Below are 27,407 nucleotides of genomic sequence, written 5' to 3'. Positions count from 1 at the left end.
CAACCCAGTTGCTGGTGATCTCAGTTTTATCCTTCTTGTTTTAATACTGGGGAAGGAGGGGAGGGAAGAGGCACCATGGAGTCGATCACCCATTCAGCCAGTGGCAGGTACTTCCCATGGGCCTAATGCTAGATCTGGGTCATAACGAGGGAAGAAGGGGGTTTCTGGCTACAACGAACTCACCATCTAATTTTGGTGTGTTTGGGGTCGATATGTATCATGAGTCAGAAACAGCTGAAGACCAAGGTAGGGTAAGATTTTATTACACAAATAGTTCATACCAGGGCAGCTGCAAGAAAAGGTTCCAGGTGGTCCCTGGGGTAAGATGTGGGATTAATAAGGGATGGATGGGACTAAGTGAGAAGGGGAGGGAATTCAGGAGGTCCTGCTCAGCTGAAGGCCACAGAGGTCAGGTGGCATAAGGAGGTACCAGGAATCTTGGCTGGCCCCAGACGAGGGAGGGCCCTGGATCCAGGGAGAGCTGTTCTGGCTGATATGGTGCCGTGGCTGGGCCTGGGGAAAGCTCTAAGGCTGACCTTGTCCCGGCTTCCTAAGGCCTCCTCCACGCCCAGCCTCTGCTTTGATGTATTTCCCATATGGGCGTGTCCATTCTATGGACCCTGAAGAGTGTTCATCAACTTTTTAAAGAAGTTTTAAAAGGCCTTGCCACCCCCTATCTTTTTGTAAAAGTGTTTCTCAAAGGGTGACCTCTGACCACCTGTATGGGAGCCACCTGGGGAGCTTGTTAAACTAGGGCACTGTCCACAGCTACCAGATACTGGTACTTTAACAAGGTCAGCTGAGGTTCTGATGCAGGAGCTGATGTGAAGAGGAGAGGGTGGAAACCTATCAGGACCTTGCCCCCTGCCGCCCATCCTAGTCTACTCGTGGAGAGTAAGAAAGTAGCAGAAGAAAGAAGCAGAAAACGTATACATCCGTAAGAGAGTTAAATTTTAGTGTGGACACACGTTTTTTCATTTCGTCTGTAAATTTTCTAGAAATTAAGTAGGAAATCCTTCTTTTTACATAGCCTCTTTTGCAGAATTCCAAAATACAAGCAGATAAAAGCAGATCTGCTCTGTGGTGGGAGCTCTGCCTCTGCCATCGTCTCTCCTGGCCTCCCAAGGAGCCCTAGGGTCACTGGAGCATCACATGCAGATGTCCTCCACAGCTGCTAGAGCAGTTTGGTTCAAGGGACACTAGATCAAACAGGAAACTAGTACGAAAGTGAGCACTTTAGTGGGCACTTACCCAGTGCCACAGGCTGTGAAGGTGTCGGCTTACGTAATTCTCTGAACAGCTCTGTGTGGATCCAGCCATTATCCCCATCATATAGAGAAGAGACCGAGTCTCAGATAAAGGGCCCCCTGTAAGAGGTAGAGCCCGACTTAAGCCCAGGCAGCCAACTCTAGAGCTTGTTCTGTAGCCGTTGGAAATTAAAAGATGCTTTGGCCCGTTGAGGGCTGTTTCTAGGGTACAGAGCCTAGCGAAGGTCACAGAGAGCCAGAGTCACTTTAAATCCTGGCTTTACCCCTTACTCCCTTCCCTTGACCTCTGAGGCCTCTATGTCCTCATCTATGGGTAGGTCGTCTCGTGAGTTGAACTGGAAGAAGTAGATGAGATAAACACTTAATTCATTGCTTGGTGCATGATCAGGACACCATAAAAAGTAACCACAGGGGCTGGGGTTGTGGCTCAGCGGTAGAGTGCTCGCCTAGCCCGTGCCAGGCGCTGGGTTCGATCCTCAACACCACATAAAAATAAATAAATAAAATAAATGTATTATGTCCAACTATAACTAAAAATATTTTTTAATTAAAAATTTTTTAAAAGTAACAACAGCTATTATTATTTGTAAACAGAGAGGCTCCAAGAGCATGCCCAGTCTGTACAAGAAGTGGTCAGAGGGCTCTGAGCTTGGAACCCTGCAAGTCCTGCCTGTTGTGCCCAGACAACATGGCCATGTCCCCATTACTCTTCCTCCAGTGCCATGGGCATACAGGCAGCTTGACTGATGTGCTCTGTGCCCAGAAGCAGGAAGTGGGGCTGATCGCTGGCAGGGTCCATGGGCAGGTGTCCTCCTCACCCACTCTGTGACACAAATCACCTGCCTGGGGCAGCAGACAGAGTCCCTCCTGGAGCACTGGCTTCCTGGAAGCTTGCTCTGAAGCTTTCTTTCTTCTTCTTCTTTTTTTTTTTTTTTAATTGAGGGAATTCCCTCGTCCCTCCCATGGCTTTCAGTAAACAATTACATATGTGTTCCAGAAAGCATTTGGTCCCAGCTGTAACAAAATCACACTTAATAATAATCAACATTCTGGAGTACTCTGGGATCTACCACGTGTATTTCACATATGTTGTTCCAGTACTCACAGCAGTTCTGTGAAACAGGTGACAGCCAGAGTTATTAGGATTTTTTATTTATTTTATTTTTGGTGCGAGAGCTGGTACGTACTCTACCACTCAGCCACAAGCCCAGGATCAGAATCAGGAGAGGGAGAGGCAAAGAGGTTGTCTGGTGTCACATACCTAGTCAGAGATAGAGCCAGAATTATGATTTATTTTAAAAAAATCCACCTGGGTATGGGGGTGCATACCTGTTGTCCCGGCCACTGAAGAGGCTGTGGCAGGAGGATCCCAGAGTTCGAGACCAGCCTGGGCAGCAGAGTGAGACGCTGGCTCAAACACTTACCTACCTACAAACAAACAGCTCTAGTCCCCTGGTGGCAGCAGTTCACCACTGACAGGCGTGTCCCAGCTCCACCCAACCTCCAGAGCTGTCCGTCCCCTATCGTGACACTGGGCAGTTGGGCAGCATTTGTGACTGGCCTCAAATGCTGTATTTTGTTCAGCCAAGATCGGGTTTTCTTCTCTGTAGGATGGTTCTTGCCAGGTCCTTGTCGGCAGCACATCCAGGACGCTGTCCTCCTTGAGGACTGTACCCGTTCGCCACAGCTTCCTTCCTCCCTCCCTCCCTTCCCTCCCAAGAGTAGCTTGTGGCTTCACCCACACTGCCCCGAGTCGGAGTTCTGTTGAAGCCAGGGCAAGGCTATGCGTTTGGTTTATGGCTTCATGGATAAAAACTCAGTGCTGATGCTCAGCTGTCCATTGTTTGAGAACCAGCTTTCCAGCAAACAAAAGAGCCCTGTGTTCATGCCATCCAGGGACCACGTGACGGGCAACTGCCTCCTTGCCCACTCTTAGTTAAGACCTCTTTGAAGACTCCTTCTGATAGAAAATGAAGAGTACTGCAAGGGAATGCCTCCTCCCCAGATTGACGGATTAGAGCAGCGGCCACAGGACACCCAGTGTCCTGTCCACTCGTGTACCCTCACCCCTCCACTTCAGCATCGTCCATCCTTACCAAAACCCATTCTTCTCTTTTCCGACCCGTGCTTCCTTAATTGGCACCTACCTTGCCACTGTAGGAACTACCCGAAAACTGTGAGAGGTTTAAATCAACACAGGTCAAAATTAATGAGGGCAATGGTACCTTCCAGAGTAGAGCCCACCCGTCAGAGTGCACATAAAGCCAGGTGTGGTGGTGCACACTTGTAAGCTACTCAGGAGGCTAAGGCAGGAAGATGGCAAATTTGAGGCCTACATGGGCAGCTTAGAGAGAGTCTCTATCAAAACAAAAAGGGCTGAGGAAGTGGTAAACACGCTGGGTTCAATATCCAGTACCCCTCACCAAAAATATTTTTTAAATGTTTTTCCTGGCCTGGGGACATAGCTCCGTTGGTAGAGTGTTTGCCTTGCCTGCACAAGGTCCTGGGTTCAATCCCCAGCACCACGCACACACACACACACACACACACACACAGGAAAAGAAAAAAAAATGGTTTGCCATTTTTTTCTCATTTTTTAAAAAAGTATCAATTTAGTGTGTCTGGAATAGATAGATACACACAGGGGCCCTTGAACGACCCTGTGTGCATTCTGTGCATCCATGTCACGTGCTAGGACTTGCCCCGTTGGTGTGTGTATGTGAAGGAGACGCCACCAGTGTACTTGGGAGTACGCCAACAGTAGAACGTACATCTGGGACTGGACGTTGAAAGACCACTACTATCAAAGGTCTCTGTTAAGTGTCCATTTTTGCTATGACAAAGTCCACCTAAAAGGAGGGAAGGTTTATAGTTTAGCTTGACTTGCGGTTTTGGTGCTAGAAAACGACGGAGCTTTTAGCATAGGAGCCTTCAGGGGACATTTAATACCCAAACTATAATGAAATCCCCAAATAACTACAACCATGTCAGCGCAGCACACCTGGACAGTAGGTAGAGGCTGCAGGTGCCCTTGAGACCATGAGACCTCTGGCTGAGTCGATATGAAGAAAGGGGATGTCCCCAGTGTGGACAGGCTCCCTGGGAGTCGTGAGTTGTTAGCTCGTCCATCCAGTGGCACCCGGAAGACACCTCCTGGGGCCTTTGTGAAAGGTGAGTGCCCTGAGCTCTGTTCCACAGCACCACGTCCAAGAAAGCCACAACTGCCATCTTTTGTCAGCTTCGTTCACGTGGTTTGCACCCCCTTTAAAGCCACAGACCCCATGCTCCCTTCCCACTGCCCAACACCTCCTGTGTGCCAGGCACAGTGCTGCCCTCGGGGCTCATGGCGGTGAACAGAACAAGCAGGCTTCCCACAGAGATAATGGCGTAGTTGATTCAGGGGGCAGTCACTGGGAGTCCCAGTCACGGCTGAAGCTGGCTCTGGCTCTTGTGGGGCATGGAAGGGACTGTTCTTGCTGCTTGCGCTCCCCTTGCCCGAGGTCCCCTCGGCCCCCTCCCTTTGTTCTCCTGCCTCCCCCTTCTCCAGTTCTCAGCCTTCCAGAATCCAGCGAGAAGCCCGCTTTGTTCTGGGGTTGGTGGAGGTGTCCTTTGCTTGCCGGGTCCCACCCTGCCGCAGTCCCTGTTGGAGCTGGTCGTGTCTGCAGCCCTTGTCCAGGGTGCGACTGGATCTCACGGCTTTGGCTCAGTGAGAGGAGCTAAGGGATGGGAGCCCCTGGGGCCTCTCTCTGATGTTGGAAACCGTGCGCAAAGCAGAGATGTCTAAACTCCAAAGCAGGCCTTCCGGTCCACCCCGCCAGTGTCTGGCGGTGTAGCGCCAGACAGCGCCAGGTCCTCTGCTCAGCTGTTTGTCTTCAGAGGCCAGAGCTGGAGATGCTGATATTACAGTTTAAATACTGCTGTTTCTTAGCAACCCCTCTCGGCCCAAGATTTTCATAATTTACCCTTAGTTTCAGAGCTTCTTAGAACTTCACTCTGATAGGTGAGAACATGCATTTTAGGTCATAAAAATTCATATTTTCAGCAGGGCATGGTGGTGCACACCTGTAATCCCAGCGACTCAGGAGTCTGAGGCAAAAGGATTGCTAGTTCGAGGCCAGCCTCAGCAATTTAGCCAGGGCCTAAGCAATTTAGTGAGATCTTGTCTCAAAAATATAAAAAGACTGGTGATGTGACTCAGTGTGTAAAGCACCCCTGGATTCAATCCTTGGTACCAAAAAAAAAAAAATTATTCATAAAACCAAGTGATTTCTTAAGTGCTTGTCCCCATGACCCTGCCTCCCAACCCCTGGCTGCTCCCATTTTAAGATGACAGAATTTAGGGGATCTACAACTGGGAGATCTTGTCTGCCTTACACACCTGCAGCCTGGGAATAATGGAAACAAATGCTGTTTTTTTCCAGGGAATAGTTACTTTATGGGTCTTGTCTCAAATCTGGCCAGTGTCCTAACGCCTTAGTCACTGCTCCGTCCCTGACATGCCCGTGTTCCCAGCACGTCCCACTCCACTCTTGTCAGCCCCGTCTCAGGGCAAGTTCGTACACCCAGCTGACCCAGCAGCCCATGGGCAGAGAAGGACCTTGAAAACCACCTTTTCACACGCCTGAGACTATGCGCTTGAATCCTGTTCCCCTGAATGGCGTCAGTCCTGTTCAGCGCCAACCTTTGCAGAGCAGATGTAAACACGATGGGCTTTCTTGGACTTCCTAAATCCAAAGAAGTCTTGGCTTTTGATTTGCTCACCCAGCTTTCCCGGAAAATTTTGTATTTTATAAATAGATTTGTTCTCTTTTTTTCGCCCTCACTCCAGTCATGAATTTAAAAAAATAATCATTCTCATTATCATCATTCAGAAATAGCCCAAGTAAAAAAGTCTCCCAACTCCCATCCCATTCAGTTTTTTCTTTGTTGTAAGTTACAGATAACAATTTGGTGTGCATCCATCCATACCTGTTCCTGTGTTCGTGCTCATGTATGGTACACACACATACACAAGTGCACACACACAGGATTGTGTGTTATACACCCCGTATACACTCTGTATGTGCTGCTGTTTAGAATCACCATCGTGTATGTTGTTTTTTTTTTTTTAATACACAATTTTCATTTAAAAGTAGATGAAGGGATGTTCTTCCAAATCTGGACTTTTAGCTTTTTATTTTTTGTACAGAATTTTAAGGTCTGACTGTGCTGTAATTTAAGTCAGAACTTCCCCTTCTTGGGGAATATTCGGGTTGTTACCGTTTTCTGGTTTTCCATGAATAAATATTCTGCTGCAGGTAAACTTCTCTGACATGAATCTTTATGAATTCTTGTTGGATAAATCCCAGAGCATACACATTTTAAAATGTTTCTCTGCCATAGTACATCTTTAAAATTTTTAGTGTTCTATAGTCCTACTACTGAGATACATTTAAATCATATAATTAAAGCATTTTACTAGATCTGTTTGTCTGCCAGACTTTCTCAAGGTGACTGCATGTATATCTTTGTTACATAGAAGGTATATATCTTTTTACCTCCAGGTTAGATTTACTGGTTGCATTCACATAATTGGATTTCCCTTCATACATTTAATCAGTTAGAACCAAAATGCCACTTAGATAAATTTGACCCACTCAGATGTCCTCCTTCTGCCAGAGTCAAACTAAAACCTCCAATAAATCATGACTTTATTTCTAGAATGAACTCACAGAGTCCTTTAAAGCCTGCAGATGTTTAAGGAGTAATTCAGCAGCTACTTGATTGTTATGAACTGAAACCATACAGGTGATCAGATCAGTAGCCAAGCTCTTGTAGAATTCAGAAATTCAAAATAGTCAGTAAATATATAAAATATAGCTATTCTTATGACCCCAGGTCTCCATGTTAATTCTCTTCTAATAAATTCTGTGTAGTTTAATAAGAGCAAAGCAGAGTAAGAGAGAAGCCAGTTTGCTAAACAATACAGCTTGCAAAAATAAACATAGTAAACTAGATTATTAAGTTTCATCTTTATAGAGAATATCTAATGACATGGAGAAATGGATACTATCTAGTAAATAAGGGGACAGGCTTTAAAATTAGGGCAGTGTTTCCAGAACTCCCCCCTCCCATCCAGTAGGATGCTGGGTCCTTCATGTCTAAATTAGCCTGAGAAATACTTAGCTGATCAAAATTAAACTCTGGGAAGACCTGTCTTGTTGGAGATTCATAGAACATTGACTTTGCAACTTTTTTGAGAAATACCTACTGCCTTCCTTTAAGGTGCTTGGTTTCCATTGAATATAGTATGAAAAAATATCGATATTTTTTGTCTTTAAAAATGTAGTGTGTATATATATATATATGTATTGTATATGTTTACATTGCATACTTAGGTATGTTCATATGTTCATGTACATATGTGAGGAGAAAACAATAATCTGGAGAAGATAAATGAAAAGGTCATCTCAGAGTTGTGAAATTACTGATAAGATTTTTTTCTTTAAACCAGCCTGAATATCCCAAATTTAATTAAAAAAAAAAAAAACAGAAAAATTAACACTTCCAACATTGAAAAAATTATTTCCATAGAACAAAGGGCTTAACTTTAGTTGTTCAAGTGGGGGAAACTGCTGTATAGAAAAGAAAACATAAGTATTGACAACAGATGTGTTCATCCTCTTATTTGTTATCTTGGGCAAAGCATCTATCCTCTGACTGTCACTTGCAAAATAAGAATAATTGTAGTAACTCCCAGAGGGCTGTGGGGAAATCATGTCATGCACTATATTAACCTATTTGATATGTGCTTGTAGATACACAATTTATTTTAAATTTTTGGTAGTGATTGCATGTATAAGGAAATAGCGCTTTAAACAGAGTTACTGTATGTCAGACAAATGTTTTTACTTTGGAAATAAACTTCTAAAATGATGAATGACACGCTCTGGCTCTTAAGCAAAAGATGTGGTTCATTGAGTTGGAGGGAAATGGGGCTCAAAACTAATTCAGGTGATCTTTATTAATTTTGAGTCAAAATTCCCCCACACACATACATCCCACCACCACCACTATTTGCTTTTAGCATGTGTCAAATTGCCAAGGGGGAAAAAAAAGTTATCAGGACCCATTATTTGTGACTCAGATCCCCACCTGTGACTTCCCCCCCACCAAAGATCCTCAAATGTAAAACATTAGTAAAGGATTTAGTCAGTTTCTCCTAGAACTGTAGAATTTCTTTTTGGGAAGATTTTTTCCCTTAATATGTTAACAACATATAATCACTTTAAAATGTTAAGATTTTGGAGCCATGTATGGTTAAAGTATATTTTCACATCCTACTTTCCTTAGCTGTTTTTTCACAGTGATTTTTTTTTCCTTTTTTCTTTTTTTTTTTTTTTTTTTTTTTTTGGCCTCTCTTTGTCATTTAGCAACTCTACCGAAAGAAGCCAGGTTTGGCCATCACATTTGCAAAGCTGCCTCAAAATTTGGACAAAAACCGATATAAAGATGTGCTGCCTTGTGAGTATCCGGCATGAATGCCTCCTTCCCCCCCTACACTGAGATAATGTTTCCCTTTTTAAAACAGATTGTCTGGTATTCTGGAGCGATTTTCAGTGTGTCTGTAAACACCACCGTCTTTATTGCAGCCATTTCAGACTCTGAACAGTTGGGGAATAGTGTTTATGCTAATGAGGCAAGAGCTGCAGATGGGGCTGGGAACTGAACTCTTGTTTACTTGGGATGATAAAAATAACACTCAGAATAATCGGTAAATTTTTCTCTCCCACAGATGACACCACCCGGGTATTATTGCAAGGAAATGAAGATTATATTAATGCAAGTTATGTGAATGTAAGTTAGGAAGCCGGGTGGTAAGATACAGCGCGTTCATCACTCTAACAAGGATGGGGGTGGCCTGCGGGGTGCTTGGCAGTTGACAGTGCTCTCCTGTTCACGGCCTCATTTCAGCTCAGCAGCCATGTGAGGGAAGGCAAGAGGGGTCTCAGTTTTACAGAGGAGAAAACTAAGGTTCAGAGAGACTGAATAATTTGAAAAGCCGCAAAATGAGATAAGGGCAGGAGGCCTTCAGTGTTTCTAATTCCATTGTCCACACACCTCTGTATTTGCTGCTTGCTTAGGTATTTGGTTTTGCTGATGGTATGTTTGTTACTTGATGTGGTTTTCCCCACATTATTAGTGTCATCCTGCCTAAATATAAGAAAAACAATACCTCTTCTGTACCTAAGACCCAAAAGAGGAAAAGGAAAAGGTACATATGTTTTGAGGATAGCATTCATTTTTACTCTGAAAGTGCATTTTGGGCAATTTACTTGGTCTCTCTGAACTTCAGTTTCTCCATCTAAATCCATTGTCAGCACACTTTTTCTATACAGAGTCAGAATTTGGTCTTTGCATTTAAGATGCTACCATCTAAAAATGTTGAAAACTACTCTTAGCTTATGGCCAGCAGATTTGACCCTCAAGCCATCATCTGCCAAACCCTGACCTAAACAAACATGACTTTTCAGACTAAGTCTCAGGTTATAGAAGTGATCAAGAACTGTCCTGGAGCTGGGGTTGTGGCTCAGAGGTAGAGTGCTTGCCTAGTACACGTGAGGAACTGGGTTCAATCCTCAGAACCACATTAAAAAAAAAAAAATGAAATAAACATATTGTGTCCACCTACAACTAAAACGTAAATATTTTAAAAAAATAAAACTGTCCTAGTAAAATTTGGTCTGATCATTGATCCTATTTATTCCAAAGCATCTATGGGATTCATAAGCCCTCACTTCAACATTCTTGATGTCTTAAGAGCTGAGAATCAGAAATGGGTGGCCACCCCACAGAATCCAGTCTCTTTGTTTTATCAAGTGTCAAGGAAGCCATGAGCCCAAGCACTAACCCAATCATGAATTGGGATCCTTAATTTACCTTCCCAACCTAAGAGTGAATGAATGAAGTTGCCAGTCCAAAGCACAGAGGGCTCTGAGTGTTATTGCATAGAGAAGACTCAGCGCAGAGGGCAAAATGAAAGAGGAGCAGCATGGGAAAATGTTGGTCAAGATGGACCAACTTGGGCTGGGGCTGGGGCTCAGTGGTAGAGCGTTCACCTAGCACGTGTGAAGCCCTGGGTTCGATCCTCAGCACCACGTAAAAATAAGTAAATAAAATAAAGGTATTGTGTCCATCTACAACTAAAAAAATAATTAAAAAAAAAAGATGGACCGACTTAATAACATTATCGTTGGAAGTCATGCAGAAAGCAAAGTGTGACAAGAGTTGGCGGTATGAACCTGTATTATCAATGCCACCAACTCTTGTCTGCTTTGAATAAAAATAAATATTTCCTGCTCTTAATTTCATGGCACATAAAGGGTAGCCTAATTAAAGCTATTTGAAAAACAATTAAATGAAATAATTCTGATAGAAATTCCTTCATGGGAAAACTTGGTGAGGATCGATGTGTCCTGCTGAAAATGAAGATAATGAGTAGTAGTTATATTTAGTAGAAAGCAATGAAAGTCACTTAAACTCCATGTTGAAGGGACATTTCTGGGTTTTGCCAACAGAGTGTCATCCACTTTAATCTTGAAGATATTAATGGTGGCGTTATCATCAAATCTTTTTCAAGGATTTTTAGCAATAACTTTCTTTGATTTTTCTTATTCACTGTGGATTAATATAATGGTTTGATGTGATATCCGCAAGTAGAAGAGTTTAAAATGCAGAACCCTGTCCACCTTGTGGAAGTCACAGATTGTAATCCCTTACCAATCTCTTGCTAGATGGAAATTCCTGCTGCTAACCTTGTGAACAAGTACATTGCCACTCAGGGACCCCTGCCACATACCTGTGCACAATTTTGGCAAGTCGTCTGGGATCAGAAGTTATCTCTAATTGTCATGTTGACAACTCTCACAGAGCGAGGGCGGGTAAGTAGATCAGCTTCCAATTCAGATGTGTGCAGTGTCGCATCATGTTGTATGGAGCATAAATCTTGGGCTGGAAGTGGCCTCCTGGTCTAGCCCCTTCATGCCCCATAGATCTCTCTGGTTCCACCAAATGGCACCCCCAAGAATGGGAAGCTCAGCCCCACTCCTGCCCACTCCCAGCATGGATTCAATATGTCAAACCAGAAGACAGTTCCTCTTGCCTTACCCTATATTCTCAGAGCCCCTGTGTTGGCTGGGACAAGTGCTCATTTTGAAAGGGCAATGTGTACCAGGTAAATGGTGGCTGTGAATAGGAGAAATTATATTATTGTACCATTTTCCATAGAAACAGTTCCATGATCCTGTAACAGAAGTCAGTATATAAGTGATACTCCTATCATGCTTCCTTAACTTGTAGATACATCTGGATGTCTTCTTTATGAAATATTCAGAAACACATTCCAAAATCAAATAGAAATTACTTTTTTTTATAATATCTTTTTTATTTGTATGTGGTGCTGAGGATCAAACCCAGGGCCTCGCACATGCTAGGCGAGCGCTCTACCGCTGAGCCACAAAGCCAAAATAATCCACATTGAAATTGAGAATACCTAGGAATTGATAAGGCTACTATTCTTGAGGAGATAAGTCTACTTTCTCACCTGAAACAAAATAAGAATTTCTACTAATTCCATGGAGCCCCATGGATTGCAGAGGGCTTTTACATATGTGATCCTAGATAAACTGCTCCCTACCTCGACTAGCACACTTCCAGGATCCATCCTGTTGATGTTCAGCTCTGCTTTTTAAAAATTCCCCCTCACAATGAAGATATCTCTTTTAACCTTCATCCCAATTGGTTCTGCTACATGGAAGACACAAAATAAGTTCCTCTTCTTTTCTGTATCAACTTTTTCAATATCTGAAAATAACCCTGGGCTTCCATTAAACCACGGTCAGCAGAGATTATGTGGACTTTATCTTGCGATTGCCATTGAGCCTCTTTTTCCTCTTTAGCGCTTAGGCCCTTAGCTCTTGGAACCTTTATCCAGCACACTAGAGCCAGACTGGGATGAAAACAAGGTTCCTTTTGAGCAAGTTACTTAACCTCTCAGACCCTCGGCTTCTGCTAAATGTACGATGGAGATAATAATCATGCCCACCTTGGAGGGTTAGTCACAACTAAGACAATGCAATATTATTAGCTTAGAGAACTGCAGGTTTCAAGTGTCCAGCAAATGTCTGGTATTTAGCCCTCAGATCTGGTTTTTGGGGGCATCCTTATTTCTTTGCATCAGTTATGATTCTTAGCTCTTGTTGATCACAGAGTTAGTAAGAATCTCTCATCCCTAAGTCAATGATGAAAAATCGTACAGTCAAGAAACAGTGGAAACTTCCTCTAGAATACTGTTCTTCAGAGGCACTGAGAACTCACTTTGGGGAGCAGTTGTTAATCCTGACAGCCCTGCTCTTGTTCCCTCCCATTTTTGCTTCTCCTCTACCCAGTAACCATGAGAGACTATCTGAGGCTTGACTGATTTATGTGCCAGCTCTGTGGCGTCACTTCCTCTTTTTGTCTGGAAATTTCATTTTTATCTATTTTTGTTTCAGTTGTAATTTTTTAAGATTTATTCTAATTAGTTATACATGGCAGTAGAATGCACGTTGACACATCATACATAAATGGGGCATAACTTCTCATTCTTCTGGGTGTACATGACGTCGAGTCACACTGGTTGTGTTTTTGTTCTTTTTGTTGTTGTTGTTTTTATCTATCTACTGTGTCCCAGGCTTCTTTATTTAAGAACAAAGTATGAGTGATGTGGGGATTAAAATCAAGAGCATGATTGAACTTCACCTTCCCTCCAACCAGTTCCCCAGCTCCTCACCCCACCCTTTGAGCTTCCAATTCCTTAGTGAATGAAGAACTTAATCCCAAAAGCCCTGGTCCGGACTCCAGGTTCTCTCTCTCGCTCCTCTGGAAAGGGAAAGTACCTGGGAAAGGCAGGTACCTCAGTTTGAATGCATGGGAGAGCCCAGAGTGGTGACAGAGACAGAGGGAAAGGCTTCCCCCCTCAGGAAAAGGAACCGGGTAGTAGAGTGTGGTGAGGGGGCCTGAGGGGCCCTGGGGCCAGAGGAAAGGATACAGGTCCCCCTGAGAAAGGAGAAGCTGCAGCCTCAAAATCCTCTTGTTGGGAGTAATCAGTGCTTGATCGTTTGCCCTTCTAGCACTGGTTACAGAACCACACTCGGACCACGTCCTTCTCAAGCCCTAGCTGTTCAGCAATGTGGCTGATCTGCTGCAGTGTGGGTTTTGGGCACTGCAGGAACATGTTCTCCAGGTTGCCTCTCACTCGGTTCTCGATACTTGTTCGCTTTCTCTTCCCGGCTTGCAGGAGGGTCTCCGCTTAGCATATCTCCTGAAGGTTCTCATTGTTGTCTGCTTCCTCCACCCACTTCTGCAGCAGGGGCCGCAGCTTGCACATGTTCTTGAAACTGAGCTGCAGAGCCTCAAAGCGGCAGATGGTCGTTTGGCTGAACACCTTCCCAAAGAGAACCCCCAGGGAGAGCCCCATCGGCCTGAGTATGTCCCAGGTTGATCCTCTTCTGCTTCGGCAGCTTGGCAAATTCCTCGAGTTCTTTCTGCAAGGCTTGGATATCTTGGGACTCCTCATGGTTTTGATCCACCTTCTCCTTCTCCACTTTCACAACAGCAGGGTGAGCAATGCAAGGCTCGGGGGAGGCCTCCTCAGAGTTGCCTTCCATCCCAGCTCCCACCTCGATCTCAGGTTGAGAGGTCTCCAGGCCACCGTTGGGGGATCAGGCCCATTCCAACCTGAGGTCCACAGTATGCCATCCTTCCACAGCACTCATAGGGCGGAGGGCACGAGGGAATCCCCCACACCTCCGAACCTAGCCCAACCCCTGGCCCGATTCCTGGACCACCGGGAGGGCCTGGGAAGCTTAGCCAGGTCCGAGGGTCAATCCAGCCTGGCTCTGGCCCTCCCAGCCCATCACCTCCACCGCCCGGAGGGGGTGAGAAGGCAAAGTCCGAAGCCAGATGTCTGGCCATGGGTTAGAAGGGCACCCCAAGCCGGGGCCCTGAAAAAATAAGGGCTCACCAAGGAAAAGCTCAACACCTCTCCTGTTTTTGTTCTTAATAAGAAATTACTTGGACCCTTTTTGAAAACAGGTAACTCCAGCCAGCTCACAGTACCATCCCCTCGGTTTCTCTAAAGTGCCTACAGCTTGCTGGTTCTGTCGTGTAGTGGGTAAGGAAGCCCTAAAACCATACTTTTTGAGTTTAAATTCTCGCTCTGCACTTCCTGTGTGGTTTATAACTGTGTAAAATGGGAGTAACCACAATCTTGTAGGATTGTGGAGGAATTGAAAGCTAACATGAGTAGCTTCTTGTAAGAGTGCTTGGCACACAGAAAATATTATATAAATCTTAGCTGGCAGTAGTAGTAATTTTGGTGCCACATTAATGACTATTATGAGGACCATATTGTGATATTATTTATCATTTTCTTCGAATTGACTTTCTTCTACTTTGATAAATTTCCTTTGAAAGATATTTCTTAAAGGGAAGTCTGCTGGTCCATATCACTTGCCATAAATAAAAGGTATGTGTAAAAATATGAAGACCACCAATTCTAAATAATCTTGCCTTCCTCAGCTCTGAATCTGAGGCGCTCTCTCGGTTATTATAAAAATAGAATTAAAGTATTAGGTGATGTTAAAGTGGTTTTCAACAAGGATTGAGTCTGTCTTTATGGCAGAATCAGAAATACCGTGTGAGAAAGCACGTCTCTGCATGTAGCTGTGTGTGACTGACGCACACCCAGTCTCATAAGGTGGGAGGCGTCCTGCGCTTGGCAGGCTCTAATCTGGGCCATTCTGATATTTTACAGCTAGTGGACATCAAGTCTTTTGCCTTGTCATTTTGTGCTGTATCTGCCTGCCTTTGGTCCCCTGTCCTGTCTGCTGGGTGCCTGATCCTCCCAATTTTCTCAGGGCCTGGTGCCCCTCTGCTGTCTCGTGAGGTCTTTAGTTCATAATGCAGCTCCATAGAGTCTGCATCAGAATCCAGTTGGGCAGCTTGGTGCTGTCCCCGGCCTCTTGCCTGTCAGGATTCTCTTTCCCCTTGAAAGTCCACCGTGCCCTTCCCAGCTGGACAGCCATTCTTCTCCTTGGAGATAAGGCAGCCCCCACAGGAATGGGCAGTGACAGATGATCTGCCCTGGATGGCAGCCCCTTCCTTCCCTTCTCTGCCAGTCCCTTTGTGCCCTCCGAGAAGCCTCACCCTCCTCTGTCCACTCTGCCAGGTCCTGCCCCTCCTGCTCCTTGTTCCTGCCCTCCTCTGCTCTCTGTTGTGGGTGGCCGCTCTGAACCCGAGCTCATCTGAGGTCTCTGTGACCTGCACCTTTCTTTGTTTCTGAGCCCTTTCTGCCATCTGAACCCATTCCGCTCCCGGCTCTTTCCCGGTCTCCCGCGAGGCCTGGCGTTCCCTCAGCACCTCTGGGAACTTACTCTCTTGGTGATCAGTTGTTAGAAACCTGTTCTTCCAAACTCCAGGGTGTGTTTCCCCTCTCCTGTTAAAACCCTTGGGTGACCCGAGCCCTTTGTCCTACTGTCCCTGACTCCTCGTCACACCCCCCAGTTCTTCTGCATCAGGAGTTGGTCCTTCCAGGTGAGCAGCTTTGCCCCTTTTTTTCCAAAAGGTGAGATTTCCATCAGCTCCTACTTCTTTTCTCCCATGCGGTGCATTCAGTAGAGTAGGACTCGGGCAGGTGTGCGCTGGCTGGCGGCCCCACGCCCCCCGTGCTGCCTCTGCGTCTGGGGGTGCAGAGCCACGACCTCCAACTCCTGGGGGTCAGGCCGACTCTCACCTGTGGCTCGCTTTCATTTCTCCTTTCTTCCGTTTCATGCAGAGTGGTTTTCGTTGTGCTGTCCCTTGAGGCTCGGGTTTCCCCCTTGAGGTATTGCTTTTCATCTGGAAGTCACTTTTCCTCATTTTCCTTCCATAAGGCATTTCTTTTGGGGAGAGATCCGTTTTTCCATCTACGTGTGAATAATATGGATAAGTTTTCTTCTCATTTGCCAGTCACTTAAGGCACAGGCTTTGGGCTCAGTGGAGGCATTTGGCTTCTGGAACCATCATTTAATGGGGTACACGTGGACAGGACTCAAAGCCTCGGTTTCCTTGTCACTAGAAAGGAGTGGCAATGCCTGTCTTCTGGGTTGTTTGGAGGGTTCAGAATGAGTTGCATGAAGCCTGTCGTGGGTGTTCTGCGTGGCTAGTGACTCTGGATCTCATTGCCTTCATCTCCCTGTACCAGAGGCAAGTTGTTCTGCTGATCCGAGTAACAGTAGAGACTGGGATTGTTGTGAGGATCCCGTGACGTGTCAGGAAGAGGTTTGGAGCAGCACAGAGTTCTGTGGGCTCCCACGCACTCGTTACCCGTTAACCACACTGTGCCTGGTGACATGTGCACAGGGACAGGAGGATTCTGCCTGGGAACCTCTCGGTCAGGTTTTGTCCTGCCTGCTGGGTGGTTCAGCAAATGGAGCTGGGCACTGACTCCTGCCACCCCCTGAACCCCAAGTCCCTGTGCTCACTGACAAGACATGCCTACCTGAGTGTCCTCACAGATGGTGCCAGAGTCACCACCCTACAAATGCACACCTGCAGGCACACGCATGGCCCGTCCCCCTGGCCCCCATCCCAGGCACTTGGCACTGGTCACCCAAGCAGGAGTCTGGTGCATCCCTTCCCATACCTACTCACCATGGGCTGCCACCACTGACCACCTTTATGACCCCCAGTCTCTGTCCTGTGTCCCCAGGGCCCCTGCCTGCTGTCACAGCCTTTGCATCTCCCTCCCAGGAATAGCAGGGACTTCCTGCTGGTCCCAAGTCTTCCGCAGTCTAGCTCAGGCAGGGACAAGCTTTCAGCCAGACCTTGCCTTGGTTCACACGGGTCCTGTGTTTTCCCGTGGTGCCCCTCAGATGCTCAGAGCACCGCCGCCCCAGCACCCACCCCAGACCAGCTTGTCCCTCCTGGGAGGTCGTATCCAGGTGTCTTCTGTTCCCTGGCAACACCAGGGGCCTCTTTACCTTGAGCAGCCCATGCCCTCTGCCCTGATGATCCCTGCCTGCCCCACCCAACTGGGGAACACCCTCGGCCTTCAGCACTGAGCTCCTGTCCCCTGTCCAGGACATCCACATCACCTCCCACATGACCTACCTCTCTCTATGCCTTTTCTCCTTCACACCTTCACGCCAGATTTGAGAGCACCTTGAGGATAATGACAAGCACATCTCATTCATCACCACGTCTGCAGGGATGTGTGTTGACTGACTAAGCAAGAAAGCAAACTTCATCATAAAAGTTGGGTCCATGCCTCTCTCCTCAAACCCATGTCCATCTTCCTAAGATAACGCTCCACCCCCTCCAGGAACACAGTCTTCAGCATGTCCCCTCTGGTCCAGACAGGCACTTCTTTTCCAAAATCATTTCAGTGGCCAGTTTTCCCTTCCTGAACCCTCTTCTCAAAGCCTCACTCGGGGCTAGAAGTGATCCCTGCTCAGCCTCTGAATCCAGAGGAAAGAGCCTCTGAATCCTGGCAGCAGCCAGCTGGGGCTTCGTCTCCAGCAGCCCCATTGCCCGCCGACCAGCTGCACTGACCATTGTCCCTCCAAGCCCTTTGTGTGGGTTACCTGTTTAATCCCACAGCAAGTTCGTAGCCCTGGAGTGAAACTCCCTCACCCCAGTGCCTGTGTGGATGACCTGACTGATTGACTCATGAGCTTCAGTTTACTCATGCAAACAGAGGCCTTCATAGTACCTTCCTCCGGCTGTCACTAGGCCAAGATAAAATAACATCCATGCAAAGCACCCTCCCATACCATTCAGACGATAGTATTGATTATTAATGTTATTAACAGTATTATTTTATCTTGGCCTCAGAATAACCCCAAAGAAAGAACTGTGAATACCTCTGAGTAAACTGAGGCTCAGAGAATGAATGAGCTTATATCAGGTCATCCTCATAGGAACCTGGGGCATCCCCTGCATCCCCTCCAGCAACAGTCATATAGAAAGGCTCAAAGAAGTTAAGTAACCTGCTCAGGATGACACAGTTGCTTAGTATAGCGTATTAACCAGGATTGAAACCCTGGATCTCCACAAACGTCTTGATCTTCCACTGCACCCCAGTGCTTACTATACATCCAAACAGACCTCAAAATCTAAATTTGATCAGCAGTAAAGAGAGACCCAGTCCTGGCCAGGTGCACTGTAAAAACCCTCTGGGAATTCAGGTGTTTGTAGCTCTGCCTTGAACAAGTTGATTATTTCAAAGAGCATCTGCCCCCAGTTTTCCTGCGGGCAGGACCCTTGGGAACTATAACACAGGGCCTCACCTCCTGTGCAGGTGAGGACGCAGGCAGATGCAGAGCCCTTGGGGGCGACTTAAATCCCTTCTCTACCCACAAGCAGCCCTTTGTGGTTAAGGAAAGTTGGAAAGCGGTTCCTAACCAAGACACCCACGTGTACTGTTTCCAAGTAAATTCTCAACTGCAACTTTACAGCAGTGTATTTTAATTTCAGATATTCACAGTGATATTTGAAACTAAGGTCAGGAAAGCTGTTTCCTGACAAATTGCTTGCGTCAGGATTATCATACCACCTTTCTGCTCTAAACAAATGTAGTTTTTACTTAAGTCTGTGCGACTCTAGGCTTGGAGGCAAATTTTTTTTTAATGAGTGAGAATTTGACTGACAGGAACCAGGATGGGAGGGGCAGCTTAGCCCAGCGTCTGACCTAGAAGCCAGAGGCAGCGGCATCAATGGCATATGGAAGACACTGCAGGGTTTGTGGCGGGGTGATGGCATCGGTCAGTCTGTGGGGAAGCCATGGGTGTTTTGAGAGACACTGTGGTGTCCTGGGGATTGTGCTGAACAGGGTCACGACACTCTGTGACCTTGGCAAGTCACTGCCCTGAGCCAGGATCCGAGTTTGCTCTGGAGTCTCAGTGCCACAGAGAATTATCTCGGAAGTATTTGAGGACCAGGAGATGCTCCCCACGTGAAAAGGGGTCTTCATTTCAGCTTGGAGATTCCTTAATCTGGATTTCTAGAGCATCTCTGAGCCACCTTTACTCAGTTGATGCAGACCCATAGCAGCAGTAACAGGGACCGCCGTGGGACAACCCCACCTTGAGCTCCCTGCACACCCTCTCCAGCTGTCACCGTCCTCCAGGTCCTCAGGCTGATGCTGTCTCCAGCCCTCAAGTGGAAAATGTGAAAATGAGAGGGTTTGTGAAACCATGGGAGCTCTCTCTGTGCTCTGACCACTGTGCCTGGGGCTCCCCTCTAACAGGCAAGGTCAAGGGTAGAGGGCTGAGGTTACAGGGGCTCTTGGAGCTGGGAAGGGGCCTGCAAGACCTGGTAGGCCTGAGAGGGGTGGGCGGTTGGGTGGAGGTTGCTCATAAGCCCAGGTCCGTGTCTGATCATTTTCAACAAATGAACCTTGGAGAAGAGAAGTCTCTTGTCGTCTTCCTACAGGCTCTGTCCCTGGGCTGATTGGCCTCTGGCCTGCCGACCCCCACCCACTTGCTAAAGGAGGAAGGAGCTTCCTCTGTGTCCCCATCCCAGAACACACACAGCAGATGGGCCTTGCCTGACTCCTCTTCTCCCACCAGCTCTCCCTGGGATGCCTGCCCAGCCAGCCTGTCTCCCGTGGGCTGTTCCCGCACACACCCCACAGAGGAAGCTAACCTGCACTCGGTTTCTTACAGACCAAATGTCACCAGTACTGGCCCGATCCCCCTGACGTCATGGACCATGGCATCTTTCATATCCAGTGTCAGACAGAGGACTGCACCATCGCCTATGTGTCCCGAGAAATGCTGGTCACAAACACAGAGGTAAGCAGCGGTCTGCAGGCAGGTGGAGGGGCAGGGGGCAAGCCAGCAGCCACTGTGGTCCCTGCTGGGGCCACACCTTCAGGTCTGCCCTGTTTTCACCTGATGGAGCTATTAGTCAGTGCAAGACTCCCAGTCCTAGAGCCAGTACCAGGGTGCACTGTGGCACCTTTTACAACAGCTGAGCAGGGGAAGCAGCCCTGTGTCCATCAAGTAATGAATGAGTACACAAAATGGGTCTATCTGCACAGTGGAATAGTACTCAGCCTTTAAGAGGAGGGGGATTTCAACACATAATACAAGTCAGATGAACCTTAAGGATGTTATGCTAAGTGAAATAAACCAGTCACAGAAGGTCAGAAACTGAAAATTCCATTTATGTGACATACCTAGAACAGTCAGATTTATAGAAAGGAAATGATAGTTGCCAGGAGTTTAAGGAAAGAGAACAATCGGGAGTTATAGTGTAATGGGTATAGAGTTTATGTTTGAGTGATAAAGAAAGTTCTGGAAATAGTGGTGATGGTATCACAACATTGTGAATAAGTGTAACTTGTTGCCCCTGGACCTTACATTTAAAAATGGTTAAATGCTAAACTTCGTATGCATTGTGCCACCGTAAAAGAAATACATATAAAGGGGCTGAGGGTGTAATTCAGTGGTAGAGTGGTGGGTTTAGCATGCTCAGAGCCCTGGGTTTGATCCCCAGGGCTATAAAGTGTGTGTGTGTGTGTGTGTGTGTGTGTGTGTGTGTGTGTGTCTCCAGCTGTGTGGGCCTATTGCAAGCACAGTTGGAGCTAATGTAAGAAATCACTGTAGGCTAAAGAGTTGGAAGGCCACCCTCCAGGAGGGGGCTCAGCTGAGAAGAGGATGGGTGTCTTGGGAGAGTGGGTGGATGTGGAACGTGGCAGGGGCCACAGCAGAGCTGTGCACAGTAGGAGTCGGAACACTGGGCCCAGGGGCCCCTGGACGGTGTTGGGGACGGGGCCCACCACCAGGACTGATTCACCGAGGCCACCGCATGTTCCACAGACTGGGGAAGAGCACACGGTGACACATCTCCAGTATGTCGCATGGCCCGACCACGGTGTGCCCGATGACTCCTCGGACTTTCTGGAGTTTGTGACCTACATGAGGTCCCTGCGGGTGGACGGGGAGCCCATCTTAGTTCACTGCAGGTACTGCCACTGTTTTGCCTTATTATACCCCTGGGGAAAGGCCTGGAGAAGATTGGCAGGCACCAAACTGCCCTAAGCCCACCACGTTGTGCGTTCTCACCAAGCTCTCTTTCTTCACCGTTTCAAAGTATTTGGAATTTTCAGGAAAAAAGATCATAAGCATGTACGTGTAGCCCAGAGCCCAAGAGGAGAGTCCTACCCTCGTCTCTGTCTGTCCTGAGTGTGTCTCCCTGGGCCCTTCATAGCAGATGGAAATAGCAGAGGGATTGGACTTTGCACTCAGCAGTGGGCTTCTCCCCAGTAGCTGAGCCCAGCCTCAGATGGCCTTTGCCCCTGCCATGAAGCCTGCCTAAGTGTGTCTTTGCATTCCTGGTGGCCAAGCGAACAGGCTCCTTCTGAGTAAACGCAGGCACTGCATCAGGGTGTAGCTGGGCTGTGCAGAAATGTTCCTCGGGCAAATCTTGAGTCTCTGCTCCTCTCCCTCCCCAGTGCTGGAATAGGTCGGACTGGCGTGTTGGTCACTATGGAAACAGCCATGTGCTTAATTGAGAGAAACTTGCCTGTTTACCCCCTGGATATTGTCCGGAAAATGCGAGAGCAGCGCGCCATGATGGTGCAGACGTCCGTGAGTACAGACCAGCAATAAAAAGCCTGATGGTGGCCGGCACTTCCTGAGCATCTGCCCTGGCCAGGCCTGGGTGAAGGGCCTTATGAGTCATGAGACGGAGGGTCAAGGGAACTGAGCCCTTACCCACAGCTTGGGGAGTGGGGGTGTTCACAGTCCCAAAGCCCACAGCTATCTGTCCTCCCAGGTGTACTGCCCTCCATACCCACAGCCTCTGGCTGGTTTCTCCAGTGCCCTGTCATCAACAGAGTTTCTAAAGCAGACTTTGGAAAGTCCTAGAGGAGGGCCCCTCAGGCACAACCCCAGGCAGTGAGAAGGAGGGGGTCAGCAAAGGCAGGAGCTTGGACGGCTATGAGAGTCCCCTCGCAATTGTGAGCCCTTGTGGTTTATTAGTTTGTACCCAGGAAATGTGAAAAGAAGTGGACATGTATTTAAGGCCACTCTCTGTCCTGTTTTGTGATGGAGAAGACCTCATTGCCTGTCAAGAAGAAAGAGTCCTTCCTCTTGGGACTTTCCTTCTTGGATATGCTCCATCTCAGAGCTCTGGTTTTTTTCCTTCTCTGCTTCTTTAAAATGCGCCCGAGGTCTTTGCTAGCGCAGTCGGCCCTTGGTTTCCATGGGCTCTGCAGCCAAGGACTCAGCTGATTGCAGATCAGAAATATTAGGAAAAGTTGCTCCTGCAGCCAGACACACGCAGACTTTTTTCCTTGTCGTTATCTCCTCAACAGTCCAGTATAGCAGCTGTTCACGTAGCTTTACATTAAGCATTATAAGAATCTAGAGATGATTCAAAGTATATGGGAAGATGTGTGCAGATTTCATGCAAATACACCAGGGGTTCCTGTATCCCATCTCCCATGAACACCGAGGGGCACCTGTAATAACCATATCCTGCAAAACATCCTCAGTAGCTTTCCTTCTCAAGACAAATCCAGACTCTTTGCCCCACGCGGGGAGCCCCACAACCAGATCCTGGCTCACCTGAGCACCTCCCTCCTCCACACACCCAGGGATTCTAGGACAGGACTCTGGGACCCCGACTACACTTCTCAGAACGGCCCTCCTCATCGAGGGTTGTACTTTTGCAGAGTGGCCACCCTGCAGGGACCTTAGTTCTTTCCCAGACCTACTGCTGCCTCCTCTGTCACACAGAGGACCCTCTGCCCTTCCCCCTCTGGGGGCAGCTGTCCTCATCAGGTGGCACACCTCCCTGGTGTGTCTCTTTTGCCGAGTTGGTGCCGAGGGAGCTGTGGAGAACAGCACAGAGAGTCAGCCTGCACAGCGTGGCACGGGGTTCCTGGTGCTCCTGACCTGACAGCGTCCCTTCTCTCCTTTTCCAGAGCCAGTACAAGTTCGTGTGTGAAGCGATTCTTCGCGTATATGAAGAAGGCTTAGTCCAGATGCTGGATCCCAGTTAGGACGACTGTGAATCGTTCATCCCTCGTTCCCGAGGGCATCTTCCCTAGGAGAGCAGGACACACCTTCCTCCAGAGGCGGGGAGAGGAACCGCCAGCTGTGGGGAAGGAATGAGCACATTTGAACCCAGGCACTTTAAATTTTATAGGAAAGGGATCCTGTACACAGGAACCGGTGTAGATATGCATGCAACTGTGGCTTCCTTTAGGCCCAGAGAGAAATAACAAGGGATCCCAGTTTGGACCTTCCTCCCCAGACATCACCACCCCACTGTTGGCCACCCTTGTGCATACAAGAGGGGCTGGCAGCCGTGCTCCTGACCTCCCCAGAAGCTGGACAGCATGGTTCTTCAAGGCTGCATGGTGTTCTGTGTGTTGATCTGGGTAGGACTCGAGGGCTGAGCTTCCTGTGCATCCAGGCAGGGCTAGAGCAATGCACAGTCCCACCCCGGTGCCAAGGAAGCCCTGGTGAACGTCCCACACACCGGGTGGTGGCCATTCAGGCTGAAGGACAAGCAGCGCCCTGCCTTTGTCTCAGCTCCATGCCCCTTGCGATCTTTGATCTGCAGAGCACCCCTCCCCTGCCCCTCCATCATCCCCCTTCAGGTTCATATCCAGTGCCTGAACCAGATTAGTAACCTACGTGCAGGAGAATTTCCAACCGAGACTGAGAACTCCACGCTCGGCGTGATCCCGCATCTTAGCGTTAGAAGCAGGTGTGTGTCACCTCTGCTTGCCTCATCCTGGATTCACGGACACCAGGACCGGGACCCCTGACTACTGAATCTCGTACATGGACTGCTGCTACTCCAAGCTCTTACACTTGAAGAGACATGTTCCCCCGAGGGGGACAGGATCATAGCATCGAAATATTCTTTGGCCCTTCTAAGAAAAGACCTGGTAGTAAGTGATCACGGGAAACCCTGCTTGCCAGGAGCCCCTGTTGGCGTGTGTGCCTGCACGTGCGTCCCGTGGAGGTTGCTCAGGATTCCTGACTCGATTCAAATTACCGTTGAGTTTATATAAAGAATGAGTCTCTGTACCGAAGAACAAACGTGCATTCACCCTCAGTTACAGCGGTCTCCATTTCATTTCAGAGGAGAGGATCAGACTATCTGAATATAAACCCAATTTGATGTTAATTTATTCTAAGTACCCCATGATTTTGATTGTCCTAAAGAATTCTGCCTCTGTGAATACTGTGTTCAATTTTTTTTTTTTTTAATTTGTGACAGGACTGTAGCAAGTTACTATTTAAGGAAAATAAATTACATAAACATTTTAATGTGGTATTTTTAAATAGCAGTTGTTGTGTATCCAAAAGAGGAAGCTAAGCCAGTTTCTTAACGGTGTTTATAGAAAAAGGATGCTTTCCTATTGTAGCCCACAGAGATGAGGCCGTTTTGATATCAGGAAACCCTGGACCAATGGAATTGTTCACCTGGTTGCATGATGGATAGGGACCTATCCATAGGGGACCAGGTTTCTAAAGATTCTTTTATCTTGCATCCTTCCTGTCTCTTCCCCATGCATATTTTACTGCTATCTGGCATGGGTGGGAGGAGGTGGCGCCAGCACCCTAACCCTGTGCTGTGGAACAAGAAGCTCCCGGCAAGTGGAGCTGAGGGCGGGAGCCTGGCTCTGTTGCCACTCAGCCCTCTCTGACCCGCTCTCAGTCTAGGCACTTAGGAGCTGTGCTTCTAGCTCCCCTGTTTTTCTCATCTGTGAAATGAGAGACAGTACCCAGGACTGCAGATTGAATGTGAGCCTTGAATGAGCTCCTGCATCCGTGTGAATTTTCATTGGTTGGAATGTAAACAGACACCTAGATGGAAGAGTTACTTGGAAAAGTGTCCTTCTCTGTGATGAGCCCAAAACACCTCCAGCAAGTGGAACCCAGTGGCTTTCTATAAGGGAAAAAAGAAAGTTCTTCCAAAAGGACAAAGCAAGACTACAAAGGAACAACCTATTCAATCTGGACACTGAAAAATTCTCTGAGAAAAACACAGAAAAAGAAGGAGGGCATGCAGGGTACATTTAAATGCCATCGGGATATTTAGCACACCGTTGCCGCCGGATAAAACGGAACATCGCCCTGTGCGCAAACATCCTGGAGAAGCCTAAATACCTTCCGAGATTTGTGTTCCATTGTTTTTTAAACCAAGCATTGAATATGAGTGCAGAAACGCTGCCACCCTGGGTCCCTACATTTCTAGAAATCTAGCCGGAGGTTGCAGCCAGCCTTTCTCGGCCACCGTGCAGGCGCGCAGCTCAGACCGGCACGTTGCCAGGAACAAAATTCATGAACTACTTTGAAGAAAATGATCTAAAGACAAGAAAATGATCTAAAGAAGCAGCACATGCAAGTGCAGCCTGCAGAGACGGCAAAGTAAAATCCACAGCTCGAGCTCCCAGCCTCCCCACTTCCGCCCGTCGGCAGTTATTCTTAAGAGGCCTTATTTTCCTCCTCAGAGCAGCATGGGAATCAGGGTAAATATTTGGCCTGGGAAATTTGACTAGATGAGAATGGAGAAGACATTTATTTCCTATGTTCTGGAGCTTTCCGGAAAGCCTAATTAGACCCACTGATGTGCCTGCTTTACTAACTTCATCGGTGTCACTCTAGAACCTGCACTTGGTGGTTTGACTCTCCAGAGGAAAAGACCCACATCGCTTTGGTTGCAGGTAGGACGTCAGGATGGCTCCATACCAACTTGCGCCAGCCCCTAGCTTCGTACTGAAATGCGCTTCTAGGTCGGCGCAGAAGCTATTGCTCCTCTGTTGCTGGTTGGGCTTTTTTGCCTTCCTCAGAAGTGATCATCTGGGGAAAGCAACAGGTCTCCTCGTGGCGAAGAGGCAGCAGCCATGGGGGAGGATCGGGAGACGCAGGCTCCGTCCGGACCTGGACGCAGGCAGAGCACAGTGGCCCTCGGTTTCCTTTGAGTTAGAAGGGGACGGTGGGCTCAAGATTTGCCGTCCTGAGAGTCTGATCTTCCAGAGGAGTGAAATTGTTCTTTAACCAAAATGTGTAGCTACCAGAGACACGTGTGTCCCACTTCTGTGACTTGTCCCCACGAGGTTGTCCCTCAGACCCTGGCACTGTCGGATGTAGAGATGGGGGTTGCCGCCCTCTGGTTCTCGCCTGTCATCCTAGGCCGAGAGCAGCCCCAGCTTCACTGGCAAAGCATCTGTGGCCTCAGCCTGGGCAACCAAACCCAGGCGCCAGATGCCCGGCTCTCCTGCCATCTTGGTGGCTCCCGTTCTGTTCAGAGCAACCAAAGGATCATGTTAAGCCATGTTGTTTTGAAAAGCATCTTAATTGATCAGCAATATTTTTTTTTTCTGTAAGTTGGGAATGTTTTTCATACTGACCTGTACTGTCAGCGACGACTCTACTGAAAGCTGTTTGATCAATATAAAAGCGTTCGAGCTATGCAGCAACGTGACTGTTGACATCTTTATTCTTTGTCTGATTTCTGCAAATGCTTCCATGATTGACCTGCAGAACTTGTTTGTTTGTTGCCCCCTATTGTCACTCTTTGGGCAGAGGGTGCTCTCAGCCTGTCTTGTCCTCCCTGGTTAGGAAAATGACCTCCCACACACAGTGCCTGTCTCTGCCCTCACCTTGGGTGACAAATTCTAGATCAGAATTAGGTTCCTCTCTCGTGACAACAGTAGCTTACACCAAGTCCAAGTGTACCCTACGTTGCACAGGGCTGCCAGGGTGGCTCCATGATCAGCACGGTCCCAGGTTCCTTCCAGAGTGCTGCTCAAGGTCCAAGGTGGCCACCCAGCCGCCGTCACCTGCTGTACATCCCATTGATCAGAACTTACTCACCGGGCCCCGCCTGCGGGGGAATGGTTCTCACTCCAGGAAGCCATGTGCAACAGAAGTGTGGTTAGAGGACCCCCCTCCCCGCCTGCACAGGAAGCGAAGACACCCTAAGTACTGCCAGCTTAGGAGTGTGGGCGGTACCTGCCATCTGACCGTTGCAGCTGCCTGCTTCACACATCCTGGCCGAGAAGTCTGCTGCTGCCCAGCCTGGCTCGTACCCAAGTCAAGGCCACCC

The 27,407-nt window shown here is 47.8% G+C and overlaps 1 protein-coding gene and 1 pseudogene across 7 annotated transcripts in view; one reads left to right on the top strand and one right to left on the bottom strand.

Annotated features, from left to right (window-relative positions):
- Window positions 1–26,774, top strand: part of Ptpn3 (protein tyrosine phosphatase non-receptor type 3) — a 148,609-nt gene extending 121,835 nt beyond the window's left edge. For all 7 annotated transcript variants that reach the window (XM_046451393.2, XM_046451395.2, XM_046451399.2 and 4 more), the window contains 7 exons: window positions 8,681–8,771; window positions 9,043–9,104; window positions 11,042–11,188; window positions 19,994–20,122; window positions 21,152–21,297; window positions 21,787–21,922; window positions 23,263–26,774. In XM_046451393.2, the coding sequence (XP_046307349.1) occupies window positions 8,681–8,771; window positions 9,043–9,104; window positions 11,042–11,188; window positions 19,994–20,122; window positions 21,152–21,297; window positions 21,787–21,922; window positions 23,263–23,340 (789 nt within the window). In that variant the 3' untranslated portion in view covers window positions 23,341–26,774. The remainder of the gene's footprint in view (window positions 1–8,680; window positions 8,772–9,042; window positions 9,105–11,041; window positions 11,189–19,993; window positions 20,123–21,151; window positions 21,298–21,786; window positions 21,923–23,262) is intronic.
- Window positions 13,090–14,261, bottom strand: LOC124097163 (POU domain, class 5, transcription factor 1-like; annotated as a pseudogene).
- Window positions 26,775–27,407: the final 633 nt, after the last annotated feature.

This window comes from Marmota monax, unplaced genomic scaffold, assembly GCF_021218885.2.
Source record: "Marmota monax isolate L192 unplaced genomic scaffold, Marmota_monax_Labrador192_F-V1.1 WCK01_AAM20220418_F8-fsc00020, whole genome shotgun sequence".
Taxonomy (NCBI): Eukaryota; Metazoa; Chordata; class Mammalia; order Rodentia; family Sciuridae; genus Marmota; species Marmota monax.
This window is presented reverse-complemented; position numbering and strand designations above follow the sequence as displayed.